At 35.7% G+C, this 19,586-nt stretch overlaps 1 protein-coding gene and 4 non-coding genes across 5 annotated transcripts; 3 read left to right on the plus strand and 2 right to left on the minus strand.

The window, feature by feature from the left end:
* Nucleotides 1–1,442: 1,442 nt before the first annotated feature.
* On the plus strand, nucleotides 1,443–19,584 carry LOC138124433 (cuticlin-3). The gene is made up of 12 exons (XM_069039477.1): nucleotides 1,443–2,210; nucleotides 15,225–15,273; nucleotides 15,327–15,497; nucleotides 15,857–16,013; nucleotides 16,173–16,256; nucleotides 17,597–17,730; nucleotides 17,875–18,011; nucleotides 18,147–18,301; nucleotides 18,352–18,430; nucleotides 18,490–18,652; nucleotides 18,705–18,891; nucleotides 18,940–19,584. The coding sequence occupies exons 1-12, from the start codon at nucleotides 2,194–2,196 to the stop codon at nucleotides 19,131–19,133; spliced, it is 1,527 nt and encodes a 508-aa protein (XP_068895578.1). The 5' UTR covers nucleotides 1,443–2,193; the 3' UTR covers nucleotides 19,134–19,584.
* Nucleotides 5,621–5,826, minus strand: LOC138125150 (small nucleolar RNA U3). The gene has a single exon (XR_011157363.1). It is a non-coding gene; the product is annotated as a small nucleolar RNA U3 (small nucleolar RNA).
* LOC138125149 (small nucleolar RNA U3) lies at nucleotides 13,572–13,778 on the minus strand. The gene has a single exon (XR_011157362.1). It is a non-coding gene; the product is annotated as a small nucleolar RNA U3 (small nucleolar RNA).
* Nucleotides 14,338–14,409, plus strand: TRNAT-UGU (transfer RNA threonine (anticodon UGU)). The gene has a single exon. It is a non-coding gene; the product is annotated as a tRNA-Thr (tRNA).
* Nucleotides 17,755–17,827, plus strand: TRNAK-UUU (transfer RNA lysine (anticodon UUU)). The gene has a single exon. It is a non-coding gene; the product is annotated as a tRNA-Lys (tRNA).
* Nucleotides 19,585–19,586: the final 2 nt, after the last annotated feature.

A 19,586-nucleotide genomic window follows, 5' to 3' on the forward strand; every position in this document is an offset into this window, starting at 1 on the left:
GTTCTGCTTTTTAATTGATACATCGGACTATAATTAAAAAATGGACTATACATATATGATTAATAACGACAAAATGGTAGGTTATGAGAGTAAAAATTAACGACAAAAAGAAATCAGAGTTGGAATTCGGAATAATAATCTAAAAATTAACTAAAGCAAATTCTCGAAGTGCTCCCCATTTTGCTCTAAACATAAATTAACTCTTCTCTCGAACGATTCACCAGCATGTTTAATTTAATTTGAAATGTCAAATTGAACTTGTCACTGATGCGGCTGTCAGTGTGAAGCCGTCAACAACCGGAAGTTACTCCAGTTGTACCATTTAAAAATAAAATTCAGCATTACCAACTTAAACAGTCCTTCTTGATCACCCCGTAGAATCATTACCAACCCTTCCCAAAATGTTGTGTGTAATTGTGTTTGGGGGAAAATCTAGTTGAAGTAGAAATGCTGTCAAAGCCTGTCAAATATCAAAACAAAAACATCAAATGGAGTCGTGTGCAAATATAAAATCAAAGTACAAATTTGTTATACAAAGCGTAACTACACCTAATTGAATCATGTAAATGTTATTGCTGTAACTCTTAAATGTACAAATTTAGATCAAAGCAGAAAGTACTTGGAGGTAACTCTGCCAACCTTACTCTTATCTGGTGCACGGATCAAAATGAACTCTACTTTAAGTTTTAAGTGCAAAAAGAATGAATTGCTTGTTAAAAAATATATTATAAATGTAATCGATTAGTAAGTGAAACAATGTCCAAAACAGTAACAGTTCTGCAGTCACAAAACGAGTCACGAGCAATGTAATTCAATTATAATATTCAAATATCCAAGGTTTTTGCCAATTTGAGACCAAAAGAGAATATTTCTGTGCAGAAAACAATGCGAATGAAATCAGTTTTCCATTACAGATTACAGAATCCAATATCTGCTTTGTTTAACCACCGAACTGATCGAATCGCAGACACAAAGCAAAAAACCTCGTCTTTGGCAAGATGACATTGCAGTGTCATTTAATTCATTTTGACGGTTATCGAATCGTGAATAAAATCCGCAACATATAATTACGTTTCAAAATGTTGTACGATTCGTTTGCTTTTAGCCGCTCTGAATGTACAGTGTCCAAATTAGTTGGAATTGCACTTTTCCGCATTTGATTATAATCATCAAGTCTAAAATACGACATGTCAACCACATTGTTATTTTTGACATGAAGCCAACCCAAAAAATTGAAACAGTTTGAGAGATTATTTTTGAATTGCTTCAAAAAACGACTGAGACTGTTTCATGCTTAGGTACGTCTGTAAATGGAAATAATGAGCAGGGATGTGAAGATCTCCTGAAGAATTTGCAGGAGTATTCAATTATTCAATTTAGACGCAGCGCCATCTCGAAATATTTTGACACATGTCATAATGACGTTTAATTGGCGGCGTAGAATAATTCGATTTCTCAAATCTCATTAAACTCGTGTTGGCCGAAAGTTGGTAATTAGCACTGTTTGGATAATGATTTTTTAAGAATAATGGTGCGGTAATGGCGCGCTTGTGTTTTTATCGGCGCAAATGAATGAATTCGTTGGTAGTTTTTAATTGAGAGAAATGGGGAGTGAATCATGAAATTAGGGATTTAATTGTTCCATCAGCGCATTCGGCACGAAGCGGTGTAAAGATCTGGCGGATAAAATTCTACAAACGCTTAAATAATCTAATTGTATTCATCGTCCGAAAAAATGTTGGCTTGTCGGACCGAAGGTAATGTCTAGGCCACGAAAAGAGCTGAAAAAATAGCAAAAGCCGAAGAAGAACGGTGGAAGGGGCAGAATATGTATCTCAGTGCAATTTAGAAATTCACTACAACTGTTGAAGATTTCGCGCAAGAACTACTCCATAACAGTTTCTTCACGATTGTTGAGTACCCAACATCACGACGGCGCTTCCTCTTCGTCCTCACCATCGGTGTCAGTTTCTGTCGACAGTGTCGTGCGTACGATAATCGCGTGGAAAAAATGTGGAAGAAGATCCGACGAAATTAAAATTTGTTTAAATTTATCGGGGCTTGGATCTCGACTGAATTACATGTTGTGTTGAGTATTAGTGTCGAAAGAGGATACTGCAAGAGGAAGCACTAAAAACATTTTGTAACTCGCAACCAATGTCTTACTGATTCGACTAATTCGAAAAACGCGACATGGATTTTGTTACGAGGTGAGCCATCATTAATTTTACTTTCGTTTCATTACTTATTCAGATTTATGCGGACGAAATCAAAAAGTGTGGCGCGAGGAAAGTGAAAATGGATAGGTTTAGGTTCGATATCGGGATGTAATCACGGTTTGTGTTGTTCGAGTTGAATTAGCGCCCATCGGAGTCGACCCATTCACAGGTGGCGTTCCTTTACGGCCCTCGTTTTCGATTAGTCCATCGCGGCTTGTCTCATTAGCGAGGACTCCTTGTGTTGCCGCCACCTATTTAGCACAGACTCGGCGTTTAGATTGTCTTCATTTAAATACATTAAATTATAACCAGACAGCGATGAGTTTATGGTACAATTATGGTTAATTGCTCTCCTCCTTTCTCGCACAACTCGGCTAATTCACGTTCATTCCACTGTCATTAGCAGAATCGATCGATTATAACAAAAACACAACTGGCTCATCCACAGCAATTTGTCAGATATTTGCAGAGAAAAGCAACATAACTGGCAATTAAAAAGACAGACAAATATTAACGCATCCGTCATACGAAGTAGTGTTGTCCTGTTACTTAAAAAAAATACTTTGGAAATATTTATTTAAAACAGTAACGGGGTGTATCTTTCAATAAGCTTGTTTCCCTAACAGATAGCAACAAATCACAAATTAAGATAAGAATAATTACACATTCGGATGTATACTTAAAATAAATGTCATGTAATTAAAAAAGTAATAATAGAATTTATAAATAACGACGATTATGTTACTTGTGCATGTAAATAAAATACGATACAAAATCGATGAACTAAAGCACGCCATTTCAAAATTAACAATTTCCTTTGTCTTGGATTCAATAAAAAAATTACTAATTTTTTTAATAATAATCATCTGCGTTATATTATGCCTACTATTAAAAATATACCGGGTGTAATGGAAGTCCACGTAATAAATTTAACCACCAATAGGACTCGTTAAAATAAACATTTTTTTGTGCGGCACTGTCAGAATTTGAGAATTTTCTCCTGTGTGAACGGATTTTGATAAATGTCAAAACTTGTCAAAACGAAACGTCAAGCTAATTTTAAAGATTTTAAGCGATTTGGAGCCTTTAAAGGGCTCGTCAAACAAAAAAAAACGTTGTATTCAACTCGTTCGTGTGTAAAGGCCCACGAGTGCCAAAAAAGGCCCAATTTACGCACGAACTCATTAAATAAACTACTACATATTTTATTAATCATTTTTTCCGCAAATTCTTCAAAACACGTTAAAATTAAATATGCTTTGAACCTAAAATTCTTACCCGCTCATGTGGCCCATGATCCACTGATAACGAAGCACGAAAAAAAATTACTCGATTAAAATACTATTCCGGACACGGAATCTTGGCCAACATTTTTTAGACATTTCTAAGAAAATTATGTAAACCAATTATTAGTGTCATTAATAAATGACAACTATTAAAAATCATTTTGAAGTTTTTCTTGTGACACCAAAAAGCAGGGAAATGACTTTATCGAGTCTAAAGTTGGGTTATATTTATTCAATAAAGGGTAGTTCACACATATTTGTCAGTTAAATGTCAGTTGTGGCCAAGATTCCGTGTCCGGAATACTCGAATGAAAAACAGTGAAATCATTTTCACTCACTCTTTCGTTTCAATTAATGAGCGAAGTATCAAGTTAGAGGTTTGAACAAAATTATTTTAAAGATTTCTAAGGGTGATTAAATTTATTACGTGGACTTCCATAACACCCTGTATACATTTTAGTGAATATTAATTTATATTAAGTATTATGTAATGTCATTCTAAAAATAATGGAAATTATGAAAAGACGATATTTTCTGTGACACTATTTTATTAATGAGGTGAGAGTCATTAATGTTACAACTACTGCATGTGATTGATTTTCAAAAAATATTAGGTATATTGTACACAATTTATAAAAAGGAAAGAATTGTCAACAAGAAAACTAATGGTAGGTACATTTAATTACGAGGCAAAATCTAAATCTAGCTAAATAAAAATAGAAAAAGATAATGTTGAATACTTTTCATTACGGAAATTACTTTAACTGCAAAGTATCCACTAACAACGATTAACAAATAACTAAGAGCAACAATTTTAATTCTTCTACAATGAGAAAAAAGTAAAAAAGTTTAAACAGTTCTTCTTCACTTTTTTATTTGCCAGCACATCTTCAAAATGTGTTCTTCCTGCACTCTCATTTTTTTTTAATTACACTTAATTACGGTATGGGATCGTCGTTGACTTAATATTTTAACAGCGTTAAAATATTGGTTTTAAAATTTTTAAAAGTTACATTGAGTTACGAAATTTTAGATAACTGTTGCAACAAGCAAATGAAAATGCAGCAAATGTAGACCCTAAAATGTTGACCAATGTTTTTAATGTACAAATTATAGGAGGTCCATATTGATTGCTGCACGGTGGAAATCATTTAGGCCAAATTCTCAATGACTTACGTATAATACTTTTTTATTATACCTGAATCATAATGCCTGTTTTTGACACTAAAATGCGTGCGAAAAAGGGCCTTTAAAACACTAAAGTTTTAAGGGTTGCTTATGTAACAACAAATTCACCTACATTTTGAACAATGATAAATAGACATTTATACACAATTTATGATGGCAACGAAACAACAACAATTGACCATTTCTATATCAACGATTAATGATGACACAGATTACTTCGGAAAAGGTATTTCAGTTTACCTTTTTTGTTATAATTTTCAGATTGTAGTGCAGGTATAATAAAAAATAGCGTATGATACACGTTTATAAGGGCCTTTAAAGCACTTGCGACGTTAAAAGCACTCCGCTACGCGTCGTGCTCTTAAACTCGTCGCGCGTGCTTTAAAAGCTTCCTTATAAACGTGTATACTATTATAATTTTATGTATTTGTCAAAATATACAATTTTTTTCAATTAATTCACAATTTGCACTCACGCTCCCCCTTCTTGTAAGACGTGTACGCCTATGATTAATGATTGTCAAACATGTGAAAACTACAAAGACCATAGAGGTACAATTTATTAACTAATACGTTGGCTTCAAAAAAAACGGGAACTGTCAGAAAAAGTTCTGTCAGATTTTATTAAATTTTTATAGTTTGAAACGGCCTTTTAGAATTTAGGTTAAAAAACTGCACTTATGTGTCATAAATGCAACTGTCAAACAGACACAAATTGACATAAATTGACAAATTAAATTTCCAATTCACATTAGGTCAAATTTCATTTCCCGTTTTTTTTAAGCCAACTGTACTAGGTCCGTGACAAAGACAAACAGCCTCATGCCATTTCATTTGACATTTAATATAATAAATATTAAATAAGCTAGACCTGACACAAACACCACTGTTAATTGAGAAATATTTCGTTTAAATTAAATAAAAATGAACCACTCAGACTGCTCCGTGCTCATATCACAAGAAACTTGTGTTGAACGATCATCGATGACTTGAATCAGTAAGAATTACCAAAACAAATCTGCCTCACGCTCAGAGCACGAAACTATACCTCGTCATCGTGGCCGCGTAAACTCTCATTGAGAATTAAGTTTTCGAAAAGCATACTACAGAAATAATCCTGTGAAGTATGATCTTGCCCAACGTATCTCAAATCAGAGTATTTATTTAGTTGAGGACTATGAGCAATCGGCAACTATAAGTGCGGCGCCATCTGTGCTACTACATGCATACCAGTTTTTACACGATAACATTTAGCTATACTTTCAGTAACATAGAATTCACGCGAACTGATAAACTTGGCGCTTAACAAACACTTAACCTCAAAACCATAATTGTCACCAAATGTTTCACTAGACAGTGTTGCGGATAGTAATTATCGAGGTAAACGCGACGCTAGTGGTGATAAAATTAATTTAGATTTTTTTTCATGTTCCGTTATTAGGTGTCTCTTCGTTTTCTTCTTTTGCTGTATTTTTTTAATGTAAAGTCATTGTATTGTATTACTCGTTGCACATAGTATAAGACTGAAGTTTCAAATTTGAAATCTAAGTTGTTTTTCATTTTTGTAAAATAAGGTTGACTCAGGTTGACATTTCTGAAAATTAAAATTAAAAACTCAACATTGGACTTTATCGAATTATTTTTAGACTTTAGACTTGCTCTGTATGAAAGAAATACAACAAAAAATAACTTGACACGTAAAGAATCGGAAACATTACATATGGTTACCAAATTTTAGCTAACCGGCTGAATAATGCACATAATTAATTAATGTAAATGTAATATTTGTACAAAGTGTCTATAAAAGAATGTAAGTACATATGTATATCAAGGGTTCTGTGGAATTGTGAAACTCGAATTCCACAGGACTTTTGATATACGTTTTTGATAGAAACTTTGTATATGTAAGTAATTTTTTTGATAACCCCATGAAGGAACCCTCTGTGCACAAATATTGCCAACTGCTTTCGCGTAAACCCTGTAAAATTAGAATGAATTTGTTTCTTAAATGACCAAAATTTTACTACAAAGTACAGAGTTCACTACTATCTGCCCAGTGTCCACATACCCGACAAACAAAATGTATCAAATTAAAATCGAATAAATGTACATATTATTGATTGATTGATATAGTCCATTTTTTTATTATAGTCCGATGAGTGTAGTCCGAATCAAGAAGTCGACATGACCTGCGTCTGCTTTCGACATTTGACAGCAGTGCATGGCTCTACCAATATTTGAAAATTTATTTAGGCAACATGAGACAGATATTGTGTTCTTTCGTGCTTTCTTGATTTTTCTGCAAATTCATTCCTCCGTTTTAATTTAGTCTTTCAAAAAACCGCTCCCGTCAGAACTCTTTTGATAACTATTTACATATTATCAACTAATAGGTCAGATATATTAAAAATTGTTGAAAACAGCACAAAACAACCACGTTTAGACTGTCTTTCTTTCTTCCTAGATTTTGTTTCGGCAACGCCATGAACACAGAACAACTCTCTATGAATTAGTTTACCCCCTTACCTGTTAACTTCCAGTCTTGCAAGTTTTCGCGCAATTCCAATATTATTTTTGCAATTTACAAATTCTGTAAATGAATCTGTCCACATGCTTTTCGTTGGCATCATACGGAGGACATTTCAAGCAAAATTAAACAAAATTATCACAAATAATGTGGTTAAAACGTAACCTAAAAATTTGACGTCGCTAATGTAATAAACGTACAACTCGTGTCTTGCTCGAATCACACATGCTAAAGCGAGATGCATAGTGGGACACGCTTAATACAATACGTACAAGAATCCAATAGTTTGTTTACATTATGTTGAAAAGAGATAGCAATATGACAGTTGTTCTGCTTTTTAATTGATACATCGGACTATAATTAAAAAATGGACTATACCTATAGTTGATTTCATATAAATGTTCATCAAGTGAGCTGTGCATGTGTAAAAGCACCTTTAATTTAGTTACATTACAAAAGTCACATTTATGAAGGTCATGTCCAATAAATCTTTACTTGGTAAAAATACAAAGACAAAAACAAATAAGAATTACTTTAATTTAATCACTAAAAAGAAGTAACATTACTTTTGAAATCAGCAATGTTAAAATGGACAAAAACTGAAAAATTAGTCAAATCGGGTTCGCGCAGAGCAAGCAACTTTGAAAGTCAAAGTTACTAGCTTTAGCTTTAATACCAACAGAAAATCAGATTTTCATGGCTTGCTTAGATGCACATTTATATGAAATTGAGTATACCTGTCCACTAGTTAAAAAGTAAGGTTGGCAGTGGCAGACAATACTTCTAGTACCTTCTGGTTTATCTGGTTGGCGGCTTTGATCTTCGTTCGCAGGGACACTCAACCAATTTTGACATGTTTCAGAACTCTCGCAATTACATTTACGTTCCCTAATTAGGTCGCGTTTTACATATAAATTCTTCGGTTTTCACGTTCACACGATCTCATCTGATGTTTTCGAAATTTTTGACATTTTGACAGATTTGTCACCAAAACACAACTTGCACGAATCTATTTAGTAAAATTCACAGTGGGGAGTGGATGGCTAGTGATGACTCCAGGTGTACATGTAATCATCCTTCTACCATATTTATTGTTAATATAAAACTCATTTTTCACACAGTGTAGTTTCACATTTCAGTCGCATCCATTACAAAAACATATTTTATTACATAAAAGAATTTAACTTATCATTCAGCCGCATGATTTTGCAGATCGAGCTAGTGTTAAATTTGTAACAAAAACGATTTCATTAGAATTATTCCCATTGTGAAATTTAACCAGTAATTTCAGCTGACAGCAGTGCCAATTTTCCAGTCACTTAACAAAGATCACATCAGACACGATGGTTTATGATACATTTATGTTCAATATATTTTATCTGACAAAGCATAAACCTGCTAACTGACAACAAATTAAAAATATGTAGATAACACGAAAACAAAAGAAGCTTGTAAATTAAATTAGAGAAGTACAGTGGGGAGCACGGAATTTCGCGCAGCAATTTATGTCATTTAAAAAAAACAATGTAGTCCAAGTTTTATTGTCATAAATGTCATAATACTTAATTTTGACTGAACTTCAAAATAAACTGGCACAATTAGGCACAATTATTTTACATTTTAGTTATTGATTTCCAAATTTTAATAAATTTGTCAAAATGACATGTGACAATAGTAGATATTAAAATGAGGTTACGTCTACCACCTGACCTAAAGCCTATTTCTCATCTTATATCAGTCAAATTTCAACTCTGCCCGAAATTCCGTTGCTGGTACTCTATTTAAATCGAACATTGCAAACTTGCAATCTCCACTTTTTGTTTTGAAGAATCGGAGTTGGCTAATTAATATTTAATAAGACTTTCTATTCGGAAACTGGGCAAAGAACTTGATGCAAGTGTCGCATATGCTTACTGTGTTTGTAATGCTAATTACAATTTTATTTTTGTAATTTTTTACAACAGTGGACATGGAAAGGTGAATACACTGTCACTGCATGTTTATTCGTACTCGGTGTGCAGTTATAAACACGTGCAAAATACATTTGTAATGGTCACAAGCCTAAAATTATATATAACAAAGAATATGTTTTTATGTGAGAAAACTTACATACAATAATGTCATTAAGTACAGAGCAATTTCTCTTTAACTCGAAAAAGAAGCCAATTCTTTAGGAATTTACTGCAGATAGATTGTTTAGGGCCAGAACTGCAGTTATATTTAAAGTAGAGATCCTTTTTTTTTAATTTTATCTTGAGTCAAGAGTTTCTCATTGCACGATTGGTTCAATTTAAATTGTACTTAAGTACGGAAATTGCAGTTTATGAAAAAGCAGAGTCGATTTCTCGACGAAGGGACAAAAGCACAAAGCGCATTAAAAGGCACTTCAGTAGCCATTAAAAATATTCAAATAACCATTTCACGCACCGAGTAGGCTTTTATGTAACTTAACAAACTAAATGATCGCTTCGACGCAAGAAAAATTTTCCAGACATAAAAATCCATAATAACTTCATTTTGAAATGTTCAATCCTAGCATAAAATAAATTAAATTACAATACAGCGCCATTATTAGTAAAACGCTTTTTCTCGCAAAAAGTACCAAGTATGAATGAATAAGCAGTTTAGAAGTCAAGCCGCAACGTCCTCAGCTTAATTCTGATTCATTCGTATTCTATGGCATTTATGTCTTTTGTCGACGTTCAATAACTCGGTAAGTCTGCAATTTCAAGTGTAAAATGTGTAAATCGATTCATGTCTCGCTTAACTTTTTCAATCTAAAAATCTCCAACTTTATTCGTAATTGCTTTGATTGGTGCCAGAGGAATTGAGCGGCCTGACAGGCGAAAGTTGATTTATGGAAGTGCGCTCTGACAATAAATAAGTGACATCTGCACTCCAACGGACCAACTAAAATTGGGGAGTTTTAAAACATGGCAGAAGTCGTTACGGACTTACGGTAACAAATGATCGTGAAGTACGGAGAAGTTGGAAGTCGCGCTTGGAAACTAATTTAACTTATCATCAGGTACAAAACGGAATTGACTCGAATATTTCAGGATTTTTCTTGGTTCTAGAACTTCTAGAGTGCTTCGAATAGATGTCTGTATTAATCGCGAAAACTTTTTATTACTTAAAGACTTAAACAATTCAATTCTCTTGGTGCACATTGCTTTCTAACAACATTCTGCAAATTCTTGAACTCGTGAATCTATTTAAAGATCATTTCTCATCAGCCATAAGTTATTATTGTTCTGGTTAATTATTTTTTCCATTAAATCCCATCTCACAATTCCGGACACAATGTACTCGTCAAGTTAATTAGAAGTGAGTGTCATAAAACTTGCAATTTTATGATGGTAGCAAACTTAACCTTGTTGATTTTATTACCTCCACTGATGTTAAAAATCTTAACATTCTTGTAATTATCTTTTTATATGTTCAACTCTTCTTAAGATAAGCTTCCAAGTTCCATCGAGTAGCTTGGTAGCTTGATTTTGTTAAGCACTGCCAAGTCACTATAAAAGGTTGACAATATTTGACAGGTTGGTGATACTTTTGAAATATTGCAAAGCTAATAAATATTCCCTGAGGTGCAAAATAAACATTTTTTGTTAATCAATTTTATGAAACAATAAACATTTCTAATCATTATTCAGTCAGTTACTGCTTACACGGCAGGAATAATTCACTATTTAGAGGAGTTCCTCTCAGACCGATTGATAAGAAGAACTTGCAATAAGCAAAAAGGTAGAAGCTATTAAAATGCTGACCAATGTTTTTGTTTTTATTGTAAATTAAATAGAGGAGGTCCATAGTTGCGTTGCAATATTGCTTGGAGCACAGTGGAAATCATTTAGGTCAATTTCAGGTCAATTTTTCTCATCATCACTTATAACTTGTACTATCGCGGCCAAAATACTTTGGTCGTCAATGTGACATAAATGACATTCAATTGTAAAGCAAACTTTAGGATGTTTAACCTTATTTTTTACTACTGTCAAAATTATTTTACTCTATCAGTGTCATACGGGTGGGGTAAATCCCAGCTGCGGAGGCAGGGTTTAAAAGCAAAAGATCAACATGGTCGCGGTTTAGACAACCTTCAGAAGTAAGTAAGACGATTCTATATTTATCAAAAACTGAAGGTGCCATATTTTTGACAAGAATAATTTGAAATTGTCATGTATATTGACATTAATACTTGATTTACATTTGAAGTGTCAAAAAGTGACGACCAAAGTATTTTGGCCGCGATAGTATGATTTCATGTTTGTTAAAAATAAAAATATACAATGTTTTTTCAATTAATTCACAATTTTCACGCTTCCCTTCTTGTAAGCACGTACGCCTATGATTTAATGATTGTCAAACCATCGACATATAGACGGCTAATGTACGCCTGCGCATCCATCCAAATTGTATAGAAAAGGCTCTCTCTGATATTTTCTTATTGGCCCTTCGATAATAAATGACGTCAAAAGAAGGGTAGCGATAGCGTTCCCTTTATTGTTTTTTCTTTCTACGCTTTTTCGCTCGCGCGCCTACATTAACAGTCCATTTCAGATATGGACTGCGGCCTTGAAGCTTTTAAAAGGGCCAGTGTCAAAACTGTCACATTGAGAAAATTCCAATTGGCATTAGTCTTTTAGCGTTAACTGATGTGGTTGAGTTCATAGTGACATTGGCTACCATTATATTTATAGATCTGCTATTGTTTGAATTTTGGCCTTTAGCATATGAAATCTAAGAGCAAGAAAACAAATCGAATGCATGATTAACTCAAAACAGCAAAATACTGACATTGGCCTTTTTAGCTCCAAGCCAGTAGCCTAGCCAGTTGATGTGTCAAACATGTGAAAAAGAAAAAACTGAAGATTACAAAGACAAACAGTAAACTTGAGTAAACACTAAATAGTATCTACAAAACTCTACAAACCCCCTCGTGCCTCGTACAGTGGCGAGCAAAAAAAGTGAAACATCAAATTCAAAGTGAGGTTAGGACCATGTATTGGTTAGTTCACGCCAAATGTCACGATAATGACTTTGATGTTTCACTTTTTTTGTAGTTATTTATGTATTAAGGGCATAATCAGGAGATTTTATTCTATTTTATAATTTCTAAAAGATTCAAACAAATATTTAGTATTCCTTAAAGAAAATCAACTAAAAGTTGTGTCCATGCAAATTTAGTTAGCTATACATTTTGATGTTGTTAGGGTTACTGTTACTGTGTATATAACGTATGATTTTCTTTAATAAAATAATGTTTGATACCATTGTTTGAATAATTAAACCAACCGTTGCTTGGCAGATTTTTGACAGATCTGTGCCATAAAGGCCAATTTATGCCCTCATTTGGGGGCGTATAAAGACTAAATAGTAAATACTAAAATAGTAAAATAGAAAAATCATATTAAATAAGCTAGAATGGTAGATTCTGTTGTTCTTAATTGGGAAATAATATGTAAATGTACTTTATCTACGATTGCGTAAAAAGTAGGCACTTTTTGCACTAAAAGTCGTTGTCAAAGTTGACGTTTAGAGAAACTGACGGAATCGTTCTCTAAAAGTTTTAGAGCACGATTTCTCACTTTTATGGCACAGAACTGCCAGAATACAACAATCGAATTTGTTGGAAACATTGTTTAGGTTGCTAAACGACGTGGTTCTCAAACGACTTTGGTTATTCATGAAATATTGAACCAATGAATTATTTTAGACAAATTTATGTTGAAACCGGTGTGATGATCTCACGATCGCAGATAAAATGTTGTAAGACATACGTGTAAAAAGTTCACTCTTTTAAAATACACCCTCGTACCTCGGTGGTATTTTAAACCCGTTCGTGCAATAAAGGATAACTTTTTACACTTATATCTTAAATAACTAACGGGTGACTATTAAAATTTTCACTTGGAGTTGGCTTTGAACGAGTTTTTATTTTTTCTGTACTTTAGACACACGCAAGAACGAACGACAAATGACAGTCAGTACAATTGAAACATAACCAAATTAAGAGAAAAACATTTATTGAAGTGTCAAATTTGTCAGTGTCTAAGGTGCAACGGAAAACAAAGAATGATCCATAGCCAACCCTAAGTGAAAATTTTAATAGTCACCTGTTATTATTCAAACGTGAAAACTACAAAGACCATGGAGGTACAATTTATAACTAGGTCCGTGACAAAGACAAACAAACAGTCTCAATCCATTTGACATTTATTTAATAATAAATATTAAATAAGGCAAATAAGATAAATCTGACATTAAACACCACTGTTAATAATACTTAATAGTGTTAATTGATTTATATATTGAAAAATATTTAGTTTAAATTAAATAAAAAGAAACCACTCAGACTGCTCCGTGCTCATATCACAAGAAACTTGTGTCGAACGATCATCGATGACTTGATTCAGTAAAAATTACCAAAACAAATCTGCCTCACGCTCAGAGCACGAAACTATATCTCTTCATCGTGGTTACATTTAACTCTCGTTAAGAGTTATTGTTAGAATATGAATACTTCAGAAATGATCCTGTGAAGTATGATCTTGCCGAACGTATCTCAAATCAGAGTATTTATTGAGTGAAGGACTACGAACACTCGTCAACTACAAACGCGGCGCCATCTGTGGCACTACATGCGAACCAGTTTTTATATGATTCATAATTGATTATATTCAAATTCATAATTCAGCGGATTGAATAAATATAAAATATACAGCGGGACGATCGATACGTCAAAACGTGCCATGCTATTTTTAGCAACTGTGTATATTTAGCTTAATCACTAAGCATCAACTCTGTCAAATTCACTCTTAATCCAGTGAGACAGCTCTGTTCTTATTACTTTGTAGTTCACTTTTTAGACTAATTGACATAATACAATTAAACTGACATTATTTGTACAAGGTTGGGTAAGATAATGCACTCTTTCCACTGTTGACTGAAAAAATCCATGTTTTCTTCTATAAATTTAATTATTATTTCGATAAAGTAAGTTAATTGTGATAAGAAGAGAATTTGAATACTTATTAAATTAAATAAATAAAATAATTCGGTTGCAAAAAGATTTCACTTATCTTCGACTAAATTTGCCACAAAACACGTAAGCCTCTTTAGCTCAGTGGCAGAGCACTGGTCTTGTAAACCAGGGGTCGTGAGTTCAATCCTCACAGGAGGCAAATTGGTTCTACATTACAAACAACTTTTTTTTTCACTATTTTTGTAAGATCTTTTTCATTGAATACTTCCCGCGAAGTTGATTCGATTAGTTCTTTTTTGTACAAATCGAACAGTCGATTTCTATGAAGCGCCTCAAAATTTAATTAACGCTGACCCTGGGACAGAACGTTGTGTACTACTTTGTGCAATCCCCAAGGACTTGTTTAAAGAAACCGAACCAAATTACAAAATGCTGGAAGCGAGAGTGGATCTCTGATTGACGTTAATTCATGTCGTAAATGCGCATAAATAAATTAATTAGACGGGTCCTTTATTGGCGCAAATTGCCGTCTGGATTCGCAAGAGATCGAATTGCAAATTATTGACGTCGAAGTCATCTGGAGGCGAAGAAGAGGCAGTTTGTGAGTTGAGATTTTCTCGAGGGAGTCACAAGGAGGGTCTCACTTCGGTGACCACCCTCAAGTTTCGTGCTTAAGAACCGGCGACTTTGTAAAAAAATCCGCAAAACCTCACACGTCAAAAACGGTTCTTTGCAAGGTCACGTGTATGTTTAATGTTATCCCAGAAGAGTCGCTGTTTTTGCGGGAAAAAACTGCGTACAGTAGCTGGTGCAAGCTCACCGCACGGAACTGGAATCCGTTAAGACTCCACGCTTGACTGTCACACATCCAGCTGGGACCTGGACTGCATTAACACCGACCAAAAAGATAATTGTATCGTTTAGCGTGTCTAAGTTACCAAAAATTAACGATACTGTTAGCCTGACAAGACGTTTACGGTTTTGCTGTTTTCACCTAAATTCACTTTTGTTCAGGTGGCGCCCCTTTCTCGTTTTCGGGATCTGTTTGGTGGTTTCACGAACGGTGAGTACCTTAGGAAATAATCAAACGGAAGATCGCACGTGCTCGGGTTTCAGTTTTGCAACTGCGAAGACACCACCGAAGTGGAGTACAGCGTCAGCAGTAGTACCAGCGTCGAAAGTGCCATCAACCAGACGGAGGGTCTTCCGGAGAGCGCCGCCTTGGTGGACGGCGACGCCAACCACACGAGGGAGGCCCTGACTCGCGATGCCAGCGACCACGAATCTGTAAGAATCTCGACGGTCTTGTTATAATTCAGCGATGTATCTGATGTGTCAAGAGTGAAACATGGCTATTATCCTTCATAATAGAGCTGTTGGGCAATGTCAATTGGTACATAGGTTTTGATGTAGGCGCGAAGATTTTTCTTCATTGTACTCTTATAGAAAGCGATGGGGCAATCATTTCGGCTGATAGAAGGAAAAACGATGCTGCCATCGTGCGTGTAACGTAATATGTAAATCAGCTCGCGTCTTGCTCTATTTCAAGAGTAATCGCTTAAAAAACCCTCCTTTGTATGTCAGTGGAGTGTCGTGATCTCTTCTAAATTTGGGTTTGTGGCATTCCGTGCCACTGTCACTTGCAGGTGGTCTTCATAGGGGACACTGCTGGATACATTCCGGTGCCGAACTTGAGGACTCGGGATTTACCTTCGGCTCCGGACGACGTGGACTGGCACCATCCGGTCGAGAGCTGGGACCGGGAGTACAGACGTTTCCGGTTCAACACGACGAGGGTCCAACGTGAGTTTCGATATTTGATCCCGATACCGAAAGTGTTTCCGGCGTTAAGTTTTGCGCAAGCTGTTCCGGTCAGCTTGGCGGGAAAGTGACCGTCGGCGATTCAACGATAAGGACTCCTCGTCCTACTTTGCAAATGACGCGTTATTTTCTCACTTGCAGATATAGAGGCGGAGTGCCAGGATGACTACATGAAGATCAGGGTCGGCTTCAACGGGACGTTCACGGGGCTGGTCTACTCCGCAGGTAAAAGCCCCTCGCTGTTAATGCCTCTCGAAGAGCCTCAACTACTTTTCACGAGTCTTCTTCAGCTAAACTAAAAACAAAGATACGTTGCGTGTATCAGTACCCTTTGTTGAAAGATTAAAGCTAGGTACAATACAAGTTCTCCTGGAACTTGATCGGTGCCTCTCGGTGCGCTTCTGTGACATGTAAAAGAGCCTCGCGAATCGTGAAAAAGCGGAATAATGGAACTGTAAACGGTCCCCGTCAAATTCCCGATTTTATGCGACCATCGCGGCTTTCCCACGACGAACCAACCGTCAAAATCAAACGATCGAACGAACAAAGTTGCGGTTTTCTGTCGCGGGTTAGCAACCTTAAATTTAATTGTGGACGCGAAAACGGTACACAAATTAAGAGATTAGACAATGAACCCTCCCGTTGCCCATTTAATTACGCACATTTTTACCTTGATACTCTTGTTGTGCGAAAATGTGACGCGGTGCAAGAGCGTAAGAAATGATAGCTTTGGATCGGCAGCGACCGTGTAATGCGACTTTTTTAAGAGGCATTAAAACAATTTAGAGCACTGTTATTTTGATTTGACTTTCGCATTTCGCACTTCTGGTTATGGAGTGATGCGTCATTTTTTCTCCTGATTCTGAATTCCTCGGTTGCAAAACTCGAGCGAAGAGATATTGCTTCCTTTATGGTAATTTAAAAACAATTTGCTCAATGTTTTTCCAACTGTCGAATAGTGAGGACCTAGTAATGTGGACTGTAAGAAGAAACAAGTCAGTAATTCTAACAAATCGTCTCGCGAATTTCCCATGACCTACAACTCATTTCGCAGAAAGGCAGCGGAATAGAAAGGAATAAAAAACAAATTTAGAACAGTTTATTAATTTATTTAGTATCTAGCTCAGGTCTGGAAGCAATCCCAATCAAAATAGCCCTACCATCAGATTGGGGAAAGATGAGTCTCCATAAAAGTCAGACAGTTTAACGGATTCCAAATCAATGGAGGATTGTGTCACATCTTCACATCTCCTGATAAGAGATGAGTCATAATCCTGCATACCAGAAAGATAGACTCTCTAAAAACCATAAAAACAATATTAATTTTATAAAACTCAATTTGAAAAATGTAAGGTTAAGTCTATGGTTCCGTGAAAATGTTTGAGATTAGGAAAACGAAGGTCGAAGAGATTCATGAAAGTTATGCAAAAGCCTTCTGGCCTTGAGACTTCATGGTCAACAACGCATTGTGTTAATGGGCTCATCCTTAACTGCGCATTAACTACAATTAGCTAAACTGTCATTGTCATGCTAAGCATGTTCTATGGTCATTGCGTAATTTCTAGGTTATGCGTACGATCCGGATTGCATGTACATCAATGGAACCGGTCGAGATTATTACGAATTCTATATCCAATTGAATCGTTGTGGAACTTTGGGCAAAAATACACACAACGAAGACAATCGGAAGACACCTACCGTAAGTAATTTGTTATAACTATAAGCCCGGGTAGCTCAGTCGGTAGAGCATTGGACTTTTAATCCAAGGGTCCAGGGTTCAAGTCCCTGCTCGGGCGGCTAATTTTTTTTTTCATCCGACTCACTCCGAATTTTCCCTTTTAAGAAAAACTTCATGTGGAACACCGTAACAGTCCAGTACAACCCCCTGATCGAAGAAGAATACGACGAACACTTCAAAGTGACGTGCGAGTACGGATACGACTTCTGGAAGACCGTTACGTTTCCGTTTTTGGACGTTGAGTAAGCAGACATTGCGTTACAAAAACAAATTGCAATATAATAGGTTTTTTTGTAAAAACCGACAATAATTTTGAGCAAGTGGATCGAGATAAGACATCATTACGGGACATTTTTTTACGTGCGATTATGTTACAGAGTGGCCACGGGAAATCCGGTGGTGTTCACTTTGACACCTCCGGAATGCTACATGGAAATCCGGTACGGTTACGGAACCAGCGGGAACAGAGTGACCGGACCGGTCCGGGTGGGCGACCCTTTGACACTAATTATCTACATGCGGAGCAAATACGGTGAGGATTTCGAAAAAAACATTTTTTACCAAATTAATTCGGTTTTGTAGACGGGTTCGACATCGTTGTCAACGACTGCTTTGCACATAATGGGGCACACAAAAAGATTCAGCTCATAGATGAATACGGGTACGTTTGGATTAATTTCCAAAAAGAAATAAATCAAATTTTATCTGGAACATTTTTAGATGTCCGGTTGACGATAAGCTGATCTCGAGATTCCGGGGGTCGTGGTCAGAAACCGGAGTTTACGAAACTCAAGTCTTTGCCTACATGAAGACGTTCCGGTTTACCGGATCTCCGGCCCTCTACATCGAATGTGACGTTAGAATGTGTCACGGAAGATGTCCCGTAAGATTTAAAAAAATAGTAGAAAAACAATAACAATCTGGTGTTATTTTAGAGCCAACCTTGCCACTGGAGGAATGTGAAGAACGTGCGAAAACGTTCCGTCGATTCCATCACTCAGTCGACCACTTTGCCCCCGAATGCTGCACCCCTTTCTGAAAACGTAAATCTGTTCCAATCTCTGCGTGTCCTGCAAGAAGGTGAATCGGAAGAGGAAAGAAATGTTACCCTCACCCGATACGGTATTTTATCGTATTTTTTTTAAACTTTATTACAAACTGTTTCTGCAGAAATGGACCCCAACAGCGTTTGTTTGAAGACCGGTTGGTTCTCGGCCCTGTTGGCGCTGGGGGGTGGTGCGATGTGTCTCTTAGGGGGCGCCCTGTTGGCCACCTGCACGAGAATGAGAAGAGTTGCCATAGATAAAGTGTTAGCCAGTTCGCAGTTCAACGGTTACATGAACCACAAGGGCAGTATTAATTAATCGTAAATTTATAACCGTATTTAAAGTGCAATTATTTTATTACCCCGAAAGCTTTATTTTTGTAACGCTATTCAGTGTATAATCATGAGCAGGACATGTTTAACAGCTCTTTTAAGTATAAAAGTGAGTGATCTTGAAACGTATTATTAAAAATAATTAATTTAACCACCCAATAATTTATTTTACGTAAGGAGCACTACGATACTAGGCAATATAAGCAATACATTTTTGATTTAGTTTAGATTTAGTTTAGCTTTAAAATATACACGTGCATGGAGAATTGGTTTGTAAGAATAGAAAATTGTAAAACTTCTTCTTCTGCACGTGTATTATTAGGTGTACGATTCAAATGCCAGAAATTTGTGTCGAACACTTTAAAAATTGTACATACCAGTTTAGTTTTACTTTAACCTGTAATTTGTCTTAAAAAATAAATTCGTTTAAAAATAAATC

This window comes from Tenebrio molitor, chromosome 2 (assembly GCF_963966145.1).
Source record: "Tenebrio molitor chromosome 2, icTenMoli1.1, whole genome shotgun sequence".
NCBI lineage: Eukaryota > Metazoa > Arthropoda > Insecta > Coleoptera > Tenebrionidae > Tenebrio > Tenebrio molitor.

Excerpts from the sequence above, each read along its gene's own strand:
- LOC138124433 (XM_069039477.1), top strand. Across the intron at positions 16,257-17,596 it reads GGGGCTGGTCTACTCCGCAG|GTTATGCGTACGATCCGGAT; the intron begins GTAAAAGCCCCT and ends CGTAATTTCTAG. Across the intron at positions 18,302-18,351 it reads CTACATGCGGAGCAAATACG|ACGGGTTCGACATCGTTGTC; the intron begins GTGAGGATTTCG and ends TCGGTTTTGTAG.